Here is a 21,836-nt window from a genome sequence, read left to right on the forward strand (position 1 = left end):
TTTTTCCAGGTAATTTTCCATAGAAATATAGTGTCCTTTAACCGTGTTTTTAACGCCACTTTCAAATCGTTTTTCTGTGTGAACACATGCTAGATGGATGTGCATGACCATTGCGCTCACATCTTTTGCAGCATCTCGCACGTTCCTGAGCGCAGCATCTCGTGTTTTTAGAAAGATGCGTTCGGTGTGAACAGCCACTTAAGCTTGTTTAGAATATGTGTGCATAACTAATATAGTGAAGCTTTTTCATTTACAGGTTTTTGGGGATATTTGGACACACCCAAATTTTAAACAATGCGGTTACAGCCTTACAAATACTAAAGTTCAACATTTTTTGATTATTGATGTAGGTAGTACAGCAATTTTTACTGCATTGTTTTTGTTACGATTCATTGAAAAACCTAGGGCTACAGTAGGTTACAAAAGTAGTTTTTTTTTTTTACTTCTCACAGACCACTAGGGCCATGAATCAAACAGGCGCCCACCAAGTTTCATTCCAATTGTACTGTTAACCTTGTCTAACAGCTGCTGAAATTTGATTGGCTGATGGAGATCATGTTTTTCAAGATATGTGAATGTCCTCATGGACAGTGATGGCACCTCGGACAAAGAAACTGCATGTCAATATCTAAGTCATTCAGTCAAACGGTTAGAACAAGAACCATTTTTATGTTATTCCTGTTATAGCGCCAACAGGAGGCCAGTCAGCACATTTTTATTTGTGTGACCACAGACTGAACCCGTACACACATGCACAAAGTTTGGTGAAACTTGATGTCCCAAGATAATGAAGTGCAATTATGAAGCAATGTGAACGATGATGAAATCTGAAGCTAACTGAATTTATATTGTGAAAATATGATTTGAGTCAAAACACAGTCAAAACAAATGTGACCCTGCATTTGAGAGATTTATGAGCAGTCATGTGCAGGAGGGTAATATGACGGCAATGAAAGTGATGTTGACGTCTCAGCGCACTCACGTCAAAAGCTATCAGAAGTTCTGACAAGCTATTATAGACCCGTTGGCAGTTTGTATTCAGATTCACAGCTATAATGGGATAATGAGCGGCCTGAGGTTTTCATCTAATTATATGTCAGCAGGATACATTAGGTGATATTTGCTAACCTCAAGACATATATAAAGATCTTTAGCAGAAAATTGACATATTAACATCAGAATTTCATCACTTTTTGTCCATATAAATATCAGCATCTGCACCAAATTGCATATTTTTGCTCACGTTGGGTCTCTGAATAAAATTGAGGTGTTTTTTCCTCCATATTCTCATTATATCATACTATATGAGCCATGAAAGACTGATGTATCAAACATGTTAATAAAAAAAAAGTAAACTCTTTGCACAGTACAGTACTTTATAGCAAAAAGTAAAGTGAGGGCAAGTAAATGATTTGTCATTGATAATTAGACCTCATTGTAGGTCTCTCTTGAAATTTTGATACATTATAGCTAAAAATCTGTTTCTCTGGAGAAAATGAATGTGATTTTTCCTGCACTGTCAGTGGCCCAATTAAAGCAACACTTCAAACCCACACTGTAAGTCTGAACACTGCACCATTAATCATCTGATAATCATTGCTCAAAACGGCTACATTATGGAATAATCAGTCGGGCAAAGTACTTCTCGATTTTCTCTTCATGTGCAATCAAGCTGGACTGATTGCTGATTTACTTAAACCGTTTCCATGCAAGGATTCAGCGATCATTTCTGTCTAAAGGCATCTTCAACCTGTGCATGTGTGACATCAGCATCACACAGTTGCCACAGCAACAACTGTCAACAAATGTCTGATGCTTTAAGACTGATGATGATGATAATCTATGATGCACAGATGTTGGTCATAGTAACATCACACTGGCATTACACAGCACACTCACCATTTAGAGCAATAGATTAAAAAATATATATAATAAAAATAAATATTAATGATAATAATAATAATAATAATAATAATAAAGAAGAAAGAAAGAAAAAAGAAAGTCATTTAGTCAGCCACACACTTTTATGATCCTTACAGAACAAGTCAAAAGTCTGCAACAATTAATACAATAACAATTTTTTTTAAGAGGACTCTTCTGCTCCTGCGTTTATTTGGTTTATTTGACAGTTAAAACATAAATATTTAACTTAAAATAATCATGAAACTTTACTTTACAAATAAACTGTACTACTCAAACAAACAATTCAAATTAATAAAACATACACATTAACACAACAAAAAAACATCAGAAAAAAACAAACACTTATATTACCTTATTACATAACTGAGATAAACTCCATAAAGTGTGTAATACTATCTGTCCAGTGTGTCATATTAAACAGAATGAGAAGAGAAGCAAATGAAAGCTTAATAGTATTAGCATTATGAAAGGCAATTTCTATAAATGAATGTTTACTTACTATAGATGAAACATTTTTTTTTTGTGTGTGTGATTTAGTTGATATTAGTCCTAAGAGTTCTTAACAATAAATAAATAAATAAATAAATAAATAAATTATTCCAAACTTTAGTTAGAGTTAGTGCTGGCCGCAGAAAAAGTCTTAATTGTTGATGATTTTAATATCCATGTTGATAATGAAAAAGATGCATTGGGAACAGTATTGATCAAACTGAACTCTATTGGTCTAACAGCACGTGTCAGGGCCTACTCATTGTTGTAATCATACTTTAGATTTAATACTGTCACATGGAATTAATGTTAATGGCATTGAAATTCTGCAACAGAGTGATGATATCTCGGATTATTATCTAGTCTCGTGTATACTCCATATAGCCAAAGCTGTAAACTCAACTCCTTGTTACACAAAAAAAATAACCATAACTTCCACCAAAACCTCAGCAAATCCATTAGCTTAGAAAATCTTGATGTTGTAACAGAAACTATGGACTCTCTCTTTTCTAGCACTAACAGTCCGACACCATGGTATAACAAACACAATTGTGCCTTAAAGAGAGCAGCCTAGAGAATGGAGTGCAGCTGAAAGAAAACAAAACTAGAGGTATTTCGTCATGGTATAACAAACACAATTGTGCCTTAAAGAGAGCAGCCTAGAGAATGGAGTGCAGCTGAAAGAAAACAAAACTAGAGGTATTTCGTATTGCATGGCGGGAAAGTACTTCTACATATAGAAAAGCTCTAAAAATGGCTAGATCTGCTTACTTTTCGTCTCTCTTAGAAGAAATTGAACACAACCTCAGGCATTTAATCAATACAGTGGCTAAAAACAAAAACTATAAAATCATAAAAATTTACTTGCATCTGAAATTGAAAATCTTTCTTACCTTATCGCATTTACTTTTTCCTGTGGTCTTTGAAATGGTAAAATATCTATATCTATATCTAATCATCTATATATATATAGTGGCTATAAATTATATAAATTATATTTATATATATATATTTACAGTGGTATATGAGGTTGAAATTTCAGTATCGTGACAACACTAGTTTCCGTATTTCTTACAGACACTGGAGTAGACTAAGAAGGAATCGTGCTGTTCAGGGAGGACCTGGCATTACGTCTCAACTAGGGTCGGGAATCGCTAGAAATATAAATCTTCCGCTTCCATCTAAATCTAACAGTTCCAGTTCCGGTTCCGGTCCATATAAAATTTATTAAACAAAACAAAAAAAAAAAAATAATGATAAAAAAAAAATACTGAAAAATAAACTACTCAATGATCAATACTGTTTATTACTTACTGTCAACTTAATTTAAAGGTTGGAAATGTCAAAATGCAATATATATTACAGTATACAGATCTTCATAAGTAGGGTTGGGTATTCTTAGAAATTTTCCAGTTCCGGTTCCATTTAAATGAACTATTATTATGTTTTTTACTATTTTACCTTCATTGAATGTAGTTTTGCTGGAAGGTAGCAAGTAATGTTGAGTAATGCTAGTCCATCAATCAGCATGTGCTTCAAAGTTGATGTTTTTTACACTATCAGTAACATTTTGCTTTTCAAGCAGGAATAAGCTGGTTGGCCAAATAGTCCCTTGAGGGCTAAGAAACTTGTTAATTTCCCTAAATTAATGAACTATAAACTGTTATACTTATAAGTTATAACCATGTATACACACACTCCATAAAGCCCCTATTTTACAAATAATAATGCAGTCAGGAGATGGTGTGATGCAATGTGTGGTTTCCACATTTTTAAACATTTAAAATGCATGAAAATAAATATTTTCTTTCACTTTGTTTATCACTCTTGAAATTACCTGTACACTAAATAATCTATCCCTCATACTTACATAACAATAGCAGTCTATTTATTTAGTGTAATTCAGTGGCGGCAGGTGCTGCGCGCTGCCGGTACATGTACAGTCAGACAAAACGACATGCACAGTTATCAAACGGCAAAGTTATCAAAGGCGCTAGTGCGCGTACAGTCGTGGGAAACGATGTGTTTGGTAGTTAAAGACGTGACACGGCGCAGCGCGTCTGTGGTATGAGCGTCATTGGAATCAATGTGCTCAGTAATTAAAGAGGCAGGGCGGCGTTTCTGTTATTTGCTTTGTGACATCCTTCACGGGAAATGCAGAATCGTCAGAACACCGGCGCGAGGCTGCTAACAGCGCTTCGTCATGTGTCGCACCAGAACCGTTTCTCGGAACTGAAACTTAGAAATTGCTCACGGCTCCAGCTCTTTTCAAAGAACAGAACCAGTTCTCGGTTCCCAACCCTAGTCTCAACCGTAGTGTAGTGTAACATCAGGAGGATAAAACACTCACTGAAGGCAGATAGTCTACTGCTCTACCTGTCAGAGGTATGCTCCTCTCCAGCTGCTTTCTATTGAGACTAAAAAGCCAATAAGTTGAAAATAATCTTGTTTGAGGAGCTGCACCTGTAGTGGCCCTTATTTACCCCTATAGTAAATGTATACTGACACCTGTTGGCCTGGATGAATGCAGTGTGCAACTATCTGTTGCTGCTTCACACTGAAGCCATTGGTTTGTCCTCTATTTTGTTAATTTTTTATCTGTTTGTCTCAAACTGCATAAATCTATACAACAGCCCTTCTTGGATTCAACCTTTCATCACTAGACCAGTGCAAACTTCATTTTAAATATTTGATTTGATTTGATACCAATAATCCTGAAGAGAGATCCACCAATCAGAAAATATGCTGTTATCGTGTAATCATGAATCACGCTGTTATCAAGAAATGTAAAGTAATGTTTATGTGCAAAGTGAATTTGATCATTTTTGCTTAATGCATTTATAAATAAATATTTTAGGATCACTCACTATTAATGCAATTAATGTCTAATAAAGTTTAATTAAGTATTTTCATGACCTAATCTAAAGTTAGAAGTACTGTATTTACGTCTAATAAATGATTAACAAATCCTTTATCTACTGTTTTAAATACTGAACATACGGGCTAATTAAACAATAATAACTCGTAAATTACAGTGAAATACTCACTATTTGTACATAACCCATTAATGTATTAACAATATAGAGACTACAGTTGATAAAACAAAAAAAAAATATATACACACTCTTTTACACAACACACACACTAAAAAGTTAAAAATAAAAAATACAACTAAGAAAATAAAACTAAGAAAATCAGTTGTAAACAAAACCACTGTCAGAGCCTGAACTGCTGTATCATGAGCATTTTCTGCCTCTGTGACAAGAGGCTCAACACTGAAGCCTTTCAGCAGATTACTGCTGCCAGTGTGTGTGGCTGTGTGTCTGAAGGTGGCAGCGCAAGGAAGAGCTGAACAGTGCATCGCCTCAAGCACTTGTTTGAAGTCAGACTCTAGCTGAGGCCTGCAGAAGGAATAAATCAATGCAGCTACGGTAATGAATTATTTCCTTCATGCAGTCCAAGTCAGAGGCTGAGATAAAAGAAGCCCACATGCTGAGCAGCTAACAGTCGGGAGCCGATCCGCCGTCATTGGTGTGCTGCAGCAGCACTTGTGCGGGTGCAAATGCAAAACGTATGAGAAACTGCATTTCCTTCCACTAAACGCTCTTTTGCGCTGCCAAAGCTCACATGTAAAATAATAAAGATGAGTGCTGGAGTCATCAAGAACATGACAGAATTACAAATTGGGCCTCCACTTTGGTGCGTGCAGATACACTAACTAGTAAAATGTCAAATAAAAAATTAGAAAACTCAATATTTTCTTAAAAATATGCGAGTTTCCAATGCACGACTCATGGCCATGATGCTAGAGTGTTCTGGGTGGCTCCCAGGGCAGAGGCTATGGGCTGAGCAATCAACAAAATCATATAAAGATCTTGCTAATATAATTATATTTTAAGGACTAATTCTCACTATTAACTTGCTGCACATTAGCATGCATATTACTAGCATATTAGGTGTTTATTAATACTTATAAAAGTACATATTTATGACTTATTCTGCATGAACATATTTTAGATCCCTTAATCCACCCCATACCTAAACTACCAGCTACCGTACAAACTATTAATAAGCAGCAAATTAGGAGTTTATTGAGGCAAAAGTTAAATTAAGAATTGGACCTTAAAATAAAGTGTGAACATTATTATTATCATTTACTTATAAAAGATCTGCTTTCCCTCTCCTTGCTTTCTTTGATGATGTGAGGACTCATGCAGCCTGTCACTCACATAAAATCACAGCAACAGAAAACAATGATCTAATGATACCATTCAATCAATTCCTGGTGGACAAAATCAAGTCCTGTCCTACAAAATTTAATTTAATTTAATTTAATTTAATTTTATTTTATTTATTCTTTTTTTCTCATTTGAGAATCTGTTTCACTCAAAATATGCCACAATAAGGAAAAAAAGATGCAGATGTAAAAGATTTCTCATTGAAAGCAATGGTTTACAGGCTGCGTTGCAAGAAATTCACCAGAGGATGCTTTTGGCATCAGTACAGTTACACACATTTTCTGTGTACAAATGGCCATATTTAACTCCTTGGGAGCAGTGTTGGGGGTAACGCATTGTAAGTAACGTGAGCTATGTAATCAGATTACATTTTTCCCAAGTAACTCGTAAAATAATGCATTAAGTTTGAATTTATAATGAAATATCTGAGTTATGCAAATAACTTTGTTTTACAGTTGCCAAAAATATAACTTTTGGGCTTTTTGTTATTAAAAAGTACATAAGCAATCCAAGTTCAGGTGACAAAAAATAACACGGAAGTAACGTCATGCATTATTTTTGTTCTATAAAGATTAACTAAGTAATGCAATTAGTTACTTTTTAATGGAATAATGCAATATTGTAATGCATTACTTTTAAAAGAAACTTTTTCCAACACTGGAAACACCAATGTTCTTCAACTACCTTCATTAAGCGACCTTGAGCTTGTGGAACAGCACTATTCAAATGAAACTTCTTCTTCTACATCCCAATTTAAGTAAGAACTTACTGTACTGTACTGTTGGTACAGTGCTACCCTATTCCCTACATATGACTTGAGAAAAACAGGGACGTAGTGCAAACCCGCGGGGCTCCCCAAGATCCATGAGTCTGTGGCCCCTGATAAATCATGTCCATGAGAGACAGGCAAATAACCAGTTAATGACGCATATAGGCACCAATTTTTGATCAGAATGTGATTGTAAATAACATTTTGCCAAGGTAAGATTATTAGTACATAATAACTTAAAGCGTTCATGAAATGCATTTTAAACATATTTTATAATGCTTCCTGACGTGCACTTATAATCTTACTATGTTTTTTTTTTATCAAAAATGCCCATAATTTAGATATAAATGCTAATTTTCTACTCTGATTTTAGCCTTTGATTTGAATGTTCAGTTGGAGGGGGTGTGTCTGCTGGGAATCTTTAATGGAAACGCCCACTGCTGTGATTGGCTGACATCTTTGCATATGAAATGAGCACTATCTGGGAAACTCTCTGAAAACTTCTATTGCACTTTTACATTAACAGACAGACTCGTGCTGCTCCAGCAATTATAAAGAGAATCATCTTTGATTGCTTTCTATATAAAAATAATCACAATATATAGAACAGATGTTTTTTTACGCTTCTGACAGGAACAGTATGAAGTTGATCGTTTAATCACTGTCTTGATTCACTAATGCAGAAACAGCAGAAAACCATTTTGGGACAAAGCACATCTGTACATGAGTCCTTACATACTACACCCATCACAGCTCATGATAATCATGAAATGCAGTTTCATATTGGTAACACTTTAGTTTAGGAAGCAGTTCTCACTGTGAACTATGCTTATTAGCATCCACATTACTAGCATATTGGCTGTTTATTAGTACTTATAAAGCACATATTAATGTCTTATTCTGTATGAGCGTAAAGTATTTTAGATCTCTTAATCCACCCCATACCTACACTAACAACTACTTTACTAACTATTAATAAGCGGCAAATGAGTTTTTTTGAGGCAAAAGTCATAGGTAATAGTTAGTTTATATTCAGAACTGGACCTTTAAATAAAATGTGACATTTATATTATGTTTTTCGAGTTTTGTCCCAATTGTCCAGATTTTAAATTCAGGCGTTGCAGAAGGATAGAAAAGAATAATTCATATTTTAAAATGGGGAGTTAGTTTTGAGTTCTGAAACTAGTAGGGTTTTTATTGTACTGTAGCATAACCTCTCATATTTGAAAATATCAAGAATATTTTGATTCTCCATCTCCATTTCATGACCCCTTTAACCTCTGGCTTTTTGTGTGACTTCAGAAGACTTGGAAAACAGTGCACAAGCCATCTGAAATATTTTATGTCTGTTTTTGGAGCTGGAAAAGAGCTGCATATAAACCTGTGTGCACATACAGGTTAGAAGCAAGCATTCTTATCTGAGTCAGCTATTCGTTTTTTTAATTCAATCTGAATTATTTTTCATTTTATCTACTGTAAGCATTCACTTAGAGATACTGTATAACCTCTCCGTCAATGTGCCTCTGATCATTTAGTAAAGTAGCAACACGTCTCTCCTCAACGAGACATATGATTTGAGGAATCATTCATGAATGAATCAAACCCGCCAAAGAGGCTGCAAAAATGCATTTATCAAACATTTTGCCAGCCTCTGAAATCTGTTAAGGTTTGGGAGAATTCCCAGAGACACATTTACACCTCCTCCTCCTCCACACAAATGAGATCTTTACAGAGACTGCGGTGGCTCAGACTCTTCTGGATGATTCACATTGTGGCACGCATTACAGGACGCATGGCTGATTTTATTCTGGATGGCAGCTGGCTCTTCACATCGGGCCACAATGGATGCAGGACAAGACATGACAACATCGGTAATGACAGCGGTGGCTTGTGTCCATCTGTTATGAGGAGAAAAGGGCATTAAAACTTAAAGCCGTTTCAAGACACACTGTAATTAAATAAACATGAGCGACTGGAATCCTTAGTTACCACGGAAACCATCCAGGTGCAATTAGTCACAAAAGCTGAATTGGGTAAACAACAACTTCAAAGAACAAGAACTTCACGCGCCTGCCAGAGTGTGCTTTACTCTACGAATATTTCCTAAAGCAACAAAAAGCATGTGTGCCTCAAACCCATTTTGTGTTTCTTGCATCTGGAGTGTAATCACTAGCTTTATTCACAAACATTAACAGCTTACAGTCCCTTGTGAAAAAGAAGTCTGCGTAATTGTATTAAAAGTTTACTTGTAGTACATTTTTTTAAATAAATATTTTTATTTTTTAATAAATTGTACTTGCAAATAATATATTAATGAAATTAAAGGTCACTTAAGTGAATTAAAGAAAGACTCTTACATGATTATGTTTGACGTTATTACAAAGTGCACATATTAAAATTTTTACTCTAAATTTGTCATGCTTTAAAGTACACTTAGTTTGATATGTTTGACTAACATACTAAAGCACATGCACAGTACTTGATTATTGTAATTATAATCTGAACTCTAGTGTGTTGTTTTATATTACATTCAAAGTTATGATATTTTAAATGTGGTACAGTAATTTGCAACTTAATCATTACAAATGTGTAATTACAAATATATTTTAAATGCATGACACAAGTTTTATTAGAATTTATCTCATTAATTAAAGTATATTTTAGTTTAGTATAAATGCTTGACAGTACAGTTCAGCAGTACACTTTAAGTCCTGCTTAAGTGGGGTTAAAGTGCAATTAATATTTTTATTGTAAATAGCATACAATTAAGTGCATTCTCCTATCTTTTAAAGTATATTATGCTAAAGTGATGCAATAAAGTGTACTTTTTCACAAGGGTTATCTAGACAGTATTTTGAAGCTTCATAGATGTACTCTTAATGCAAAGGTAGGCAAAAACATTATGCAGTCTTCTAATACACCTCATTTAAGCAGTATGACTTATAAAAAAGCAATCCCAGAATGCACATTGGAACAAAATTTTCATCCAAAACTAAAAACGCGTCACAATAAAATGTCAGCTATGTATGCTCCTGTATGTTCACTTTTTGATACAATATTTGCACTTAGCATATATTAATGGGCATTAATAGAGAACTTTATCAGCCACATGCGAACATCAGACTCCACTGGAATCACAAATGCAGTGGCATCTGGAGCGACTGCTTCGTTTCAAATGAGTCACTTGTGCGGTTCACTTCAGTAAGTAAGTGAGGTGCTGACAGCAGAGCTAATGTCTCCATTCAGCATGTTTAATTAACTCCTTGTCCAATTCAGTAATTTAACCCCTAGAGAGACCTGTCACCCCCTCTGATATGCAAAAACCTTTCCTGACCTGCCAGAATGAGCTATGCAGCTAAGATCGGTCAGACGGGACAGACATAGAGACGCACTAACCTTCAGTGCTGCTGTCAGGCACAGGAGCCCTACGCTCAGCGGGACCTTTTTCTCAAGCAATTTATCCCTGTTCACTCGTTCCTGCACCCAGCTGCTCTTTATCTGTGCCTCTTGGTCAGTGATCATTGATCGTCTATCTCAGCCGGTTAGGCTTCAGCTGGTTAGTTTCAGCAGGTAGCAGTGATTCTTTTTTGGAGGCTCTTATATTTGTCCTGTCTGGGGTGTCACAGCTCTGGATAGTCACTAGTGAAGGGTTTGGTGTCTCATCTTTTGGTTTCCATGCAGACTTTGGATTAATGCAGACAGCCACTGACAGTGCAGCTCAACATCTTTATAACTACACAGTTAATGGGAGCCATGAAAACAGACTGACGCTCCAGTCACAGTGAAATGCTCGCTCTTTCTCACGTCCCCCTCCTGCCCTTGAGAAAAAGAAGTGTGCTTAGTTTTATAGAGTGTGCACTTGTAGTGTATTTCAAGTCTTAAAAGTACAGATATGATATAAATGAAATCAAAGGAAGCTTAAGTGCACTTTAAAAAAGTACATTTTCATCACTATGATTCTTAACACATTTTGTCACGTTTTAAAGAAATACACTTACAGTATTCAGATCTGTTGACTAACATACTAATACACATGTTAAGATTATTATAGTATCGGTCAGACTGTAGTTTGGGGATCATTTTTTCTAACTATTAACTTACTATTAACTACAACTTTTGCCTCAGTAGTTGTTAAGTTTAGGTACTGGGATTTAAATTATGCTCATGCAGAATAAGACATATAATATGGGCTTTATAAGTACTAATAAACAGCTAATATGCTAGTGATATGTATGCTAATACTCAGCTAGTTAATAGTGAGAATTGGTCCCTAAACTAAAGTGTTACCATTTTAACTGTGGTGTTAATTGATATTATATTTAAAGGTAATATAATTTAAATGCACTAAATTGCAACTTCATAACTACAAATGTACTGTATTTAAATATGACAAACAAATTTCAATAGAAATGACATTAAAGTGAATTTTAGTTTGCCATCAATGCTTGTCAGTACATTCGGCAGCACACTTTAGTAATATTTAAAAAAAAACAGAAGTAATAATTAAATTTCTTAGAAAGATGTACTGAAGTGGGTCAAAACGCAGTTCAGCTAGTTGCATTTAATATACAGATATAAACTATAATACATTCTCATTTAATTGTTAATAACATGAAATTAAGTGTCTGAAAACGTAACCTTCAATTCACACATTTTTTTTTATTTATTTATTTCTGTTACAAGCACTTCTTTATAACAGGGCGTTTGTGTCTTTTAGTACCAGAGTTGGGTATAACGCGTTACACAGAAAAGCGTTACTGTAAAGTTAAAATGTGTTACATTTTAAATAGACGTAATCTGATTACAGTTACTTATGTCAATAAAATTATCTTACTTTTAAGTTACAAATGCAGTGTTAAAAATTATGAACTAAAAAAATCATGTTTTGCGGGTCAGTATGCCCTTTAATAAATCACCGGACAATGTGAGCTAAAATGTAGATGAGTCCTACAACATTTACATGCAATGAAAGGTCGTATTTCAATTCATATGAATCATATTTCAAAATGTTGCACTCAACATATTTTAGACTGGCATTATAGTTTGGGAAAAGTTCAACAAGTGAATGTGTACAAGTTTATGTCACAGTAAAACTAAGTAAAAATAAATGACTCATCAGAATGAGATCATCCGCTGCATGAAACCGCGTCGGCATCACAATTGCTTATTCCTTAAAATGCGCGTCTTCTTCCAAAAATGAAAAGTAGCTGAGGTTAACTTGAATCTTTCTTTGTATATGGAGGTGATGAAGACATTTACGCACGTCTCAAGCCTGGTTTCACGTGGATGATGATCTTATAGCACACGATGTGTGTGGGTGTGATATACTGTAGGTGAGCTCAGACGGGAGAGACTGTACCTTGCGTTGGTTTATATGGATTATTTTATCAGAGAATATTAGTTTTCGACATGACTTACTTCATTTAATAATAGACACTTAAAGCTTTCTTTAGATATAGCCAACTGTATTTCTCATGTCATTTTCGTTCATTTTAGCGACTGGTTTCAGGAAGATATTCGCGGAGACTGAGAATGCAGAAAGCGCACCCAATTTGTTTTCTTTATTTTACAAAAAAAATAAAATGTTGTTGATATTGGGAGTGTAGGCTATAAAAATAATACTTATGTATTTTATTTCTGTCAATATTAAAATTAATAAAATAACTAGTTTCTCTTTGTAGTGCATTTTTTTTGTTTTGATAACTTGAAAAGTAAAGTAAACTTGAAAGTAAAGTAATTTAGTATTCTGAATGCAGTAATCAGTAAAGTAATCAAATTACAATTTTAAAGAAGTAATTAGTAATTTGTAGTGGATTACTGTTTTTAAGTAACTTACCCAACACTGTTTAGTACAGTCTGTGTAACAGTCTCACGGTGTTCTCCAGCTGATAAGTGTTGTACTGCATGCGTGTGAGAGAGAGAGCTGTATTTCACAAAAAAAAGAAGAAATAATGACGGAGTGAAGAAAATTAAAAATTTGAAAATTGATTTGTTGATTGAAAGCGGCTTAAAAATTTCTTAGGTCATTGCTAGCCGCGTTTCCACTGTCGGGCTTTAAAGCGGGCGTGCTAGTGCGTGCCAGGGTCAGTCGCGTTTCCACTGTCACTTCCGGGGCTTGATCGTGCCTCGTCAGGGCTTCCTCGGGGCCAACGGCCAGGGTTTTTTTGGCCCGACGAAAAACATTGGGCCAAAGTGGGCCAGCGGGGGTTAGAGGAGTGGTTATGAACAAAGGCGGAGTTTCTCCGCGTCTGGAGAGCGTCAGCGCCGTTCATTTTTCAGAACGATAACAGCTATAACACCAACATTAAAAACTTTTTAAAAAATAAGCTGAGCTCAAAACTCACTTTCAGTCAGCAGCGAGTGCTGAAATAACACGATCCGATGTGGATTATAATCATCATAAAATGCAGAAATATTTATAAGCGATGTAAAAAAGACTATGCACGCTAAACATTAACGTTACCATAATAAAACATGGTAAATGTGACCCCTTGAAGAAATCAGACGTCAGCTTTCTTATTCTCTATCACATTGTGTATTTATTTAGTAACATATTTATCTGTCATAAGTCTCGTCTCGAGAGTTTTAGCTCCGCGCAGCATGTCATCAAAATAATAATGATTTTTGTTCGGGAGCTTTTATAAAAATAGAGTTATTATAATTTCATTCTAAATGTGACGTATATAGGCTACTGTGGCTACAAAAAAAAGAAAACAATCTCGACTGAAATAAGCAGGCTATTTTCATAAGCGTATTGCTCTAAAAATAAATAAATAAAAATAGAAATACATTTATTTCTGTGTGATAAATTTGAGTCCTGATAAATTAATTCATTACGCTCAATGTATCACATAGTAAAACATCAATACTTTTGAATTTGAATATTTAACCAAAGCATGCAAACAAAAGGCCGCTGTTATCATGTTCGTTTTGAGATTGCACTAGTTCCAGTGACTTATTTCTTATCGGTTATCTGATAGCTTCTCTTTGTTGGGTGAACGATGGGTTGCGTGACGTTGTTCCTGAGAGGCGTGGTTCACGCCAGCGTAAAGGGCGGGTTTTAGTGACGCGCAGCGGAGTTCTGGCCCTGGCCCGACGTGGAAACCGCTGCGCTATTCTGGCCTCGGTTGCTACTGGCCCAAGGCTATTACCCCCGCCCGGCCCGTTTTAAAGCCCTGGCTCGGTTAAAACTGTGGCTTAAGAACTAGCTTATTGCTAGGCTGTTCTGGCTGGTTTCTAGGTGGATTTTCACCGTCTTGCTGATCTTCCGCGATCAGTTGCATAAACATACAATAGCCTCTATGTTAAAACTGTGGCTTAAGAACTAGCTTGCTAACTATCAATGAACAGCAAATTAGGAGATTATTGAGGCAAAAGTCCTAGTTAATAATTAATTAAAAGTGAAAATTGTGTGACCCTTTCTTCAATGTATATCTGTGTGACTTTTTCACCTGTTTTATGTCCCAGCATTGTTAGTGTTGTTATAGTTGTTCAAATCACTAACCCTCCCTAAGATCAATAGTAATAAAAATAATAATTATCATTTTTGTTTTCTACTGTTGTTGTATTTCTGCCCCAGAAACTGAGACTTATCACTAGGCTTATATTTTTTTTTATTTTTTTGGAGAAAGCACTGAAATCCAGCACTGTCAGATTAATTCAAGCTGCAGTCTTTTCAGATTTATGTTATATGAGCTTTACACATATTTATTTGCTGCATGACCTGGGTTGTCTTCCAGAAAGCAAGGTTAACTTACCGTCACATATACCCTGAACTCTCTGTTGATTAACCCAAACCTTGCCTACTTGAAGTATGCTGGTTCAAAAAACGCGTCTGGGAGTAAGTTCAGTCAACCCAGAATATGTTCACCATTAACACACAAGACATTCACAACAGAGCGACGAATCTATGAGTCACTATGGAAACAGACGCTAAGAAAACGCGTGCCATATTGCTTCTTTCTTCTCCTTTTGTTCAATGCCCATTTACATACCTAGTGCATATCGCCACCTAATTGGTGGTTGTGCAATCATTTTTCAAACTTTTTTTGTTTCAACTTTAATCTTTAATCACTGATGTAAACTAAACCTGAAACAACAGAGTAAGTTGGTATGGCTACTTAGAATTACCTCCTTTTTAGGAACTGATTGCTAAGTTTATCCGCATACTTACCCTTAAACATACCTGGATATGCAACATAACTTTCTGGAATACCCCACCTCACATTTGAATAAACTCTAACGTACAGTGCAAATTTAGCAGTGAACGACCCAGACACAAGTGTCGCACACTTTATGACTGAGGAATGCCCATGACTTTCCATGACCTCTCCAGATGCTTACGTCGCCTAATCATAAATATCTGGTTACACCGAGTAATTTAATACCTGCTTTAGTTCAAACTGCATGGCAGTATCACATGTATTAGTGAAATCAATCCCAGAATGCATTATGACGAATTCAGTGAAAGAACTCTTAACTCAAAAGATTTGAGAAAAATGCTGTTTCATAAACGATACCAAAACCAAAAAGTGTCAATAAAAACATTAACTGTAATCTTATTAGCTACTAATATTTCTTATGCATTTTCATGTTCATTAATTTGTTTAATTTGATTAGTTTTTAACATAAATAGCAAGATGCTAATGTCAAAATATGCCTTTACTGAACAGAAAATCTCACCTGCTGGAAATCCAGCTAATGAAGAACCAGCTAACCAACAGTTAATGACTAGGTATTAACCAGCTCTCACACCAATTAACATCTTAAAGGGACAGTTCTCCAAAATAATTTTTTTGTTTCTTTCTTCTGCAGAACACAAAATAAGATATTTTGAAGATTGTTGATAAGCAAACAGTTGACGGTAACCATTGACTTCCAAAGTGTATGTGTGTGTGTTTTCTTCTTTTTTTTTATTCTTCATACTATGGAAGTCAATGGGGATCAACAACGTGAAGATGAGTAAATGATAACAGAATTTTCATTTTTAGATAAACTATCTTTTTAAGCTATATTTGTTAGCAAGCAACTGAGACAATACATGCAAATTTAACTCAATTAACATAATACTGACATCTAAACGAAAGAATATTACAGAATTCTGTGGTAACATTAAATTAGGGAACACTATTCACTATTAACTAGTTGCTTATTAGCATGCATATTACTAGCATATTGGCTGTTTATTAGTATTTATAAAGCACATATTAATGTCTTATTCTGCATGTGCATAGATTAGATCCTTTAATTCGACTTTATACTTAACAACTACTAACTATTAATAAGCAGCAAATTGGGAGTTTATTGAGGGAAAACAGTGAATATGTGTTCCCTAATCTAAAGTTTCACCAGTTCTGTGAAAATCAACATTGTTGTGCATATGTTTCCCCTCCAGCTCACAGACAGTGTGAATGTGTGTGAAGCACATAAAGCGTGAAAATGATTTTGTTAGACAAAGAATTATAGGAAACACTTGCGTCTTTCCCAACAGACTGAAATGTGCCGAACAAACAGAGGAGTGTGGAGTGGGATCTCCTAAGGGATGTTTGTTTGTATGAAACACCTCAGTCGGTCAATTTCAGCAGTGATCCTTCCCACCTCTTTCTAGATGACATCCTCCAAAATCCCACTGCAGCAACACGCTTAACCTTGGGAAGGGCTTGACCAGCGCAATGTTTTATTACACCTACACTCATACACTCAACCTCCTCACATGAGAACCAACACAGGCCAGTTGGACACAAAAGCAAAGGGACTGTATAATGACAACAAGCAGTCCGCTAAAACCCATCATTAGCAAGGTTAACGACTGGCACTGGTTAATGGAGCCGTGTTTTTTGCCCCAGTAGTTGAATCTTGAAGTAAGGGTCACACGGCACCTCTAATACTTTGATTGATCTCCTAGTGGAATGGATGGATAATTTTAGTCACAGTTGCTCATTCAGGGAACTCGAACTGTGAATTGCATTGGCAGTTCCTGAAACGAATGAAATGAGGGCATTTGCTTTATGCGGCGTGGGACGATGGATGATACGCGATAATCTGGGCTTGCCATCTCATCTCTCTTTTTCAGCCAAAAGCACTCATCTCTCATCACCGGGCCATGATTAGCATTCACTGGCCCAAAGGATCAGGTGCTCGCTTTGCTGCAAATGTGCAAAACGATTCACGTAATGGTGCCTGGCAGACAAAAAAATCAGCAGATTTAATTTATTTTTTTTCTGCAGATTTGCCACATGGTGAGAGAGGCTCGTTTGTAGTGTAGGACTCACGGAAGGCCGTGTAGAGCTCCTGAAGGGTCAGGTGACCATCGTTGTTGTAATCGTCGTAACGCAGGAGGTCTTGCATGGTGCACTCCAGTAAGATATTTTCCAAATGTTCCTTTATGGAGATCTGTAAAAGAACAGGAAGAATTCAGTTAAGTTACAGTGCTGGGTAGTGACTTACGTAATCAGATTCCAAAAATTAAGTACTCATAATTACAGTATATTACATTTTAAAATGCTAATAATAAGATTACAGTGACTTTTTATGAATTACATGATTACATATTCACACAATGGCAGTAAATTATTCATAATTTATTGATTCTCTTAATTTTCGCTTTTAAATTTTCTTTTCTAAAAATGCTTCTGTTTCATTAGCATTGCCATGCATATATATATATATATATATCAGACCTGGAAGACTTTGCGAATATACATTTTTTGATTTACAAACATTTACGTTAACTAAACCTCTTAAAATAAAATATTTACTCGAAATACCTCTGAGGAAGTTAATATTCCAATAATTTAACAATTTGCTTGTTTACAGCTCTCTGGTGTCAGTTAATGGTCACATTGACATGCAGGTTAAAAAATAAAATATAAAAAATTTTAATGTTAATTAAACCCCAAAATAATTTAATTTTAAATGTATTTTATGATGTTGATATCAAAAATGGAATGTGTAATGTTTAATGTATTTTATGATGTTGATATCAAAAATGGAATGTGTTTACCCCGGTGTAATGTAATGTTTAATGTATTTTATGATGTTGATATCAAAAATGGAATGTGTTTTCTTTCTCTTTGCTTTTTTTATTTGATAAAGTTTGATTAGAAAAATTTTATCTAAAAAGTAGTCAAAAACGTTTAGAAATAAAATGAGCAAATAAAGTTTGATTAGAAAAATTTTATCTAAAAAGTAGTCAGAATACATTATCTAAAATGAGCAAACTAGATTACAGTTTTCATCAAATAATCTATAATCAGTAATGGACAATAATCTACCCAGCACTGGTTACATAACATTATTTACATGACATTTCTGTTCCTGATACAGATTGGTTGACACATTATATGGGTCTTAAAGGAAGAGTTCACCCTAAAACGAAAGACCTGTCATTATTTGTTCATCCTCATATCATTCTGAACCAGTGTGCTGTCCATATTTCAATAATGGCAAAAACCGAGTCGGCAGAACCTGAATTGGGTTAAACATGAGCTTCAGTGGAGGGGAGGAAAATGAAACCAGTGCTTTATCTGTATTCATAAAATGAAATCAGACGATTTTTGTATTAATATACTGTAATATTGCAACAGTGTTCATTTTCTTCCCTTGTGAAAAAGAAGTACATATAAGCATAATTTTATTACGAGTCCTTAATAAAGATAAAAACCTAATTTAAAGGAACAGTTCACCCTACTTAAGGAACAGTTCACCTGAAAATTTAAATTCTGCGGAAAATTTACTCACCCTTTGGCCACAAGATGTTTAACACCTTAATAATGGATTTGTTTCTTACAAACACACAGCTTTTGGCTTCACAAGATGTTAACTAATGGACTGTTGTGATGCTTTTATCAGCTGTTTGGACTCTCATTCTGGCGGCACCCATTCACTGCAGAGCATCCAGTGATAAGCAAGTAATGCAATGATGAACAAACACACTTATCTACATCTTGGATGGCCCGAGGATGAGCACATTTTAATTTTTTCATTTCATTTTTTGATGAACTGCTCCCATGAACATGAAAGTATAGGTGTGAACTGAATGAAATGTTTTTGAACACTTAATTGCATGCTATTTAGATTTAAATGAAAAAGGAGTATAATAGTTTAAAATGTATATATATATGTAAAGTATATTAAATGCAATTAGTTGAACTAAAGAGTGTTATTTTTTTAAACAAGCATTAATGGTACAACTGAAATATACTTTAATGTAATTTCTATTGAAATGTGTATGTCATGTATTTAAATATATTTTTAATTAAACATTTGAAATTATGAAGTTGCAATTCAGTACCCTTAAAATATATTAACTTGTAATATTAATATGTAATATTAACTTGTAATATGTAATATCAAATAACACATTTTTATAAAAACACAAATTATAAATAAATATTTTACATGTGCTTTAGTATGTTAGTCAACACATCAAAACAAGAGTACTTCTTTAAAGTATGACAAAAGATGATTAAATCGTAATGCTTTAAAATGTACTTTAAAGTAAAATGTTTAATTTGATATTATTACAATTTATTTAATTCATATTTTATCTACAGGTACAGATTAAAAAAAAAAACTTTTAAAATGTATACTACAAGTGCAAATTCACTACATTTCTTTTTCTTTTCTCACAAGAGTTAGTGGATGCTTTAAGATAATATGCAGGTAAAAGTGTATAACTCAAATTAATATTTCATGCCCACATATTTATTTATTTGGTCAGTAGTTGTGCAGCAACTGACTTCACTTTGAATTATGATTCTTCTACTTTGGGTTCCACAGAAAAATACCAGATTATTAGTTTGGAATGACATAAGCAGGGCTGCATATAAGTGGTGTGCAGGTGTGCATGCATGACCAAAATCAAAAATGCACTGTGTAAATAAGTTCAGACTGCTCATTCGTTCAACTGACAACTGTTAATGCACAACTATTGTGCTGATTGTAATACTGTATAAGATTTCTATTCAAACTAAAAGCATAAATCTAGGCTACTGTATGCCCTGCCGGTTTCAGAACAGAATGCAAAACTATAATATTTCATTCAATCATCAGTGCATACACTTACTTAAGTAAAAAAGAAATAAAAGAAAATGAAAATGTAAATATCAGCACTGTATTTTTAAGTGCACTATAAAATAACTGAATTTTAATACTTTATATTTTAAAATATAGTATTATTACACTTTATTTTGTTTATTATTCTATAAACAAAAGTGCAATAATACTATTATTGTTATTTTTATTTTTATTTATTTATTGTTTAATTTAATTTAATTATTAAATTTTTTAAGTATTACAGTGTGAACACCAAAATAAATCTGAAAAAAAATAAAAATAAATAATGGTAAATAAATAAAAAAAATAACCCCTGGACATAAGGGTCTGTAATAAAATAAAATAAAATAAAATAAAATAAAATATTTCTCTAAAATAATACCTAACATTCAACATAATATTCAGGATAATGTGCATTACGGCAGTCATTATAGCAAAGTAGAGTGAAGTGAAATGACCAGCTGAAAGTACACTATTCCTTGCTTATTTTGCTCCATATCTTCTTGAACTGCAATGTTATGAGTCCCCTCACCTCTGCCAGCTCCTCGCTGCTCAGACGACCGTCCTGGTTTCTGTCTATATACTTGAACATTGTGTCCACCAGGATCTTCCTCTGGTCCATGGCATTTGCTTGCCCGTCCGTGGAGGTCCTGGGTTGCATGTCCAGCAGCATACTCTTCAACTTGTTGTACTCCACCATGGTGCATGTGTCGCCTGTAAAGATACACCATAGGAATTTAATTAGCTGGATATAATCATGCATGGATGCTTGTTTGCGATTTGCATTGTTGGACAGTCTTTCAGCGCAGGGGTCCCAATTAATTCACTGTAATCCTGCGATTTACACCAAAAGACAAAAGGTAAATATTCTCATTTAGACAGTTTAGCTGTATCGCAGCTTCTTTCTGCGGTGAGGGATTAGCAAGCATGTTTTAAACTGTCACATTAATTCCCATGAGGCTCCGCAGCACTTATGTCTTTAAAAGACGGCGGGGAAAATGAGAGCCATGATTAATCAAGTGTGGTAGTGACTGTTTATTCCTTACTGGCAATAAAATTATGCAAACACAGCCCACCCGCTGAGCCGTTATTTAAGACCCCTCGAGTGGGAGGAAGATAGTTTCTTGTATCCGGCGTGGAAGCAGCACCGAAGTGTATAAAAAGCTCTGCTCGACTGATGAGTGGAGGAAATATAGTATGAATAATTCATTAGGTGACACTCCTCTACATGACGGATCAGAGCCGCCCACTGAGAGGAGTCTGACTACATCTAATGAAGAAAACAACAGTCAACAGTAACTGGCACTGACCCCCACAGTGGGAACTGAATAATCTCAAACATACATCAGAATGACAAGACT

At 34.8% G+C, this 21,836-nt stretch overlaps 1 protein-coding gene across 1 annotated transcript in view; it reads right to left on the bottom strand.

Annotated features, from left to right (window-relative positions):
• The window catches only part of fstl4 (follistatin-like 4), a 161,499-nt gene that overhangs the window by 41,498 nt on the left and 98,165 nt on the right, over positions 1–21,836 (bottom strand). The window contains exons 5-6 of the mRNA XM_042711302.1: positions 21,008–21,189; positions 17,691–17,811 (exon numbers count right to left, since the gene is read on the bottom strand). Of these exons, the coding sequence (XP_042567236.1) occupies positions 17,691–17,811; positions 21,008–21,189 (303 nt within the window). The remainder of the gene's footprint in view (positions 1–17,690; positions 17,812–21,007; positions 21,190–21,836) is intronic.

Source organism: Cyprinus carpio, chromosome A21, assembly GCF_018340385.1.
Source record: "Cyprinus carpio isolate SPL01 chromosome A21, ASM1834038v1, whole genome shotgun sequence".
NCBI classification, from domain to species: Eukaryota; Metazoa; Chordata; class Actinopteri; order Cypriniformes; family Cyprinidae; genus Cyprinus; species Cyprinus carpio.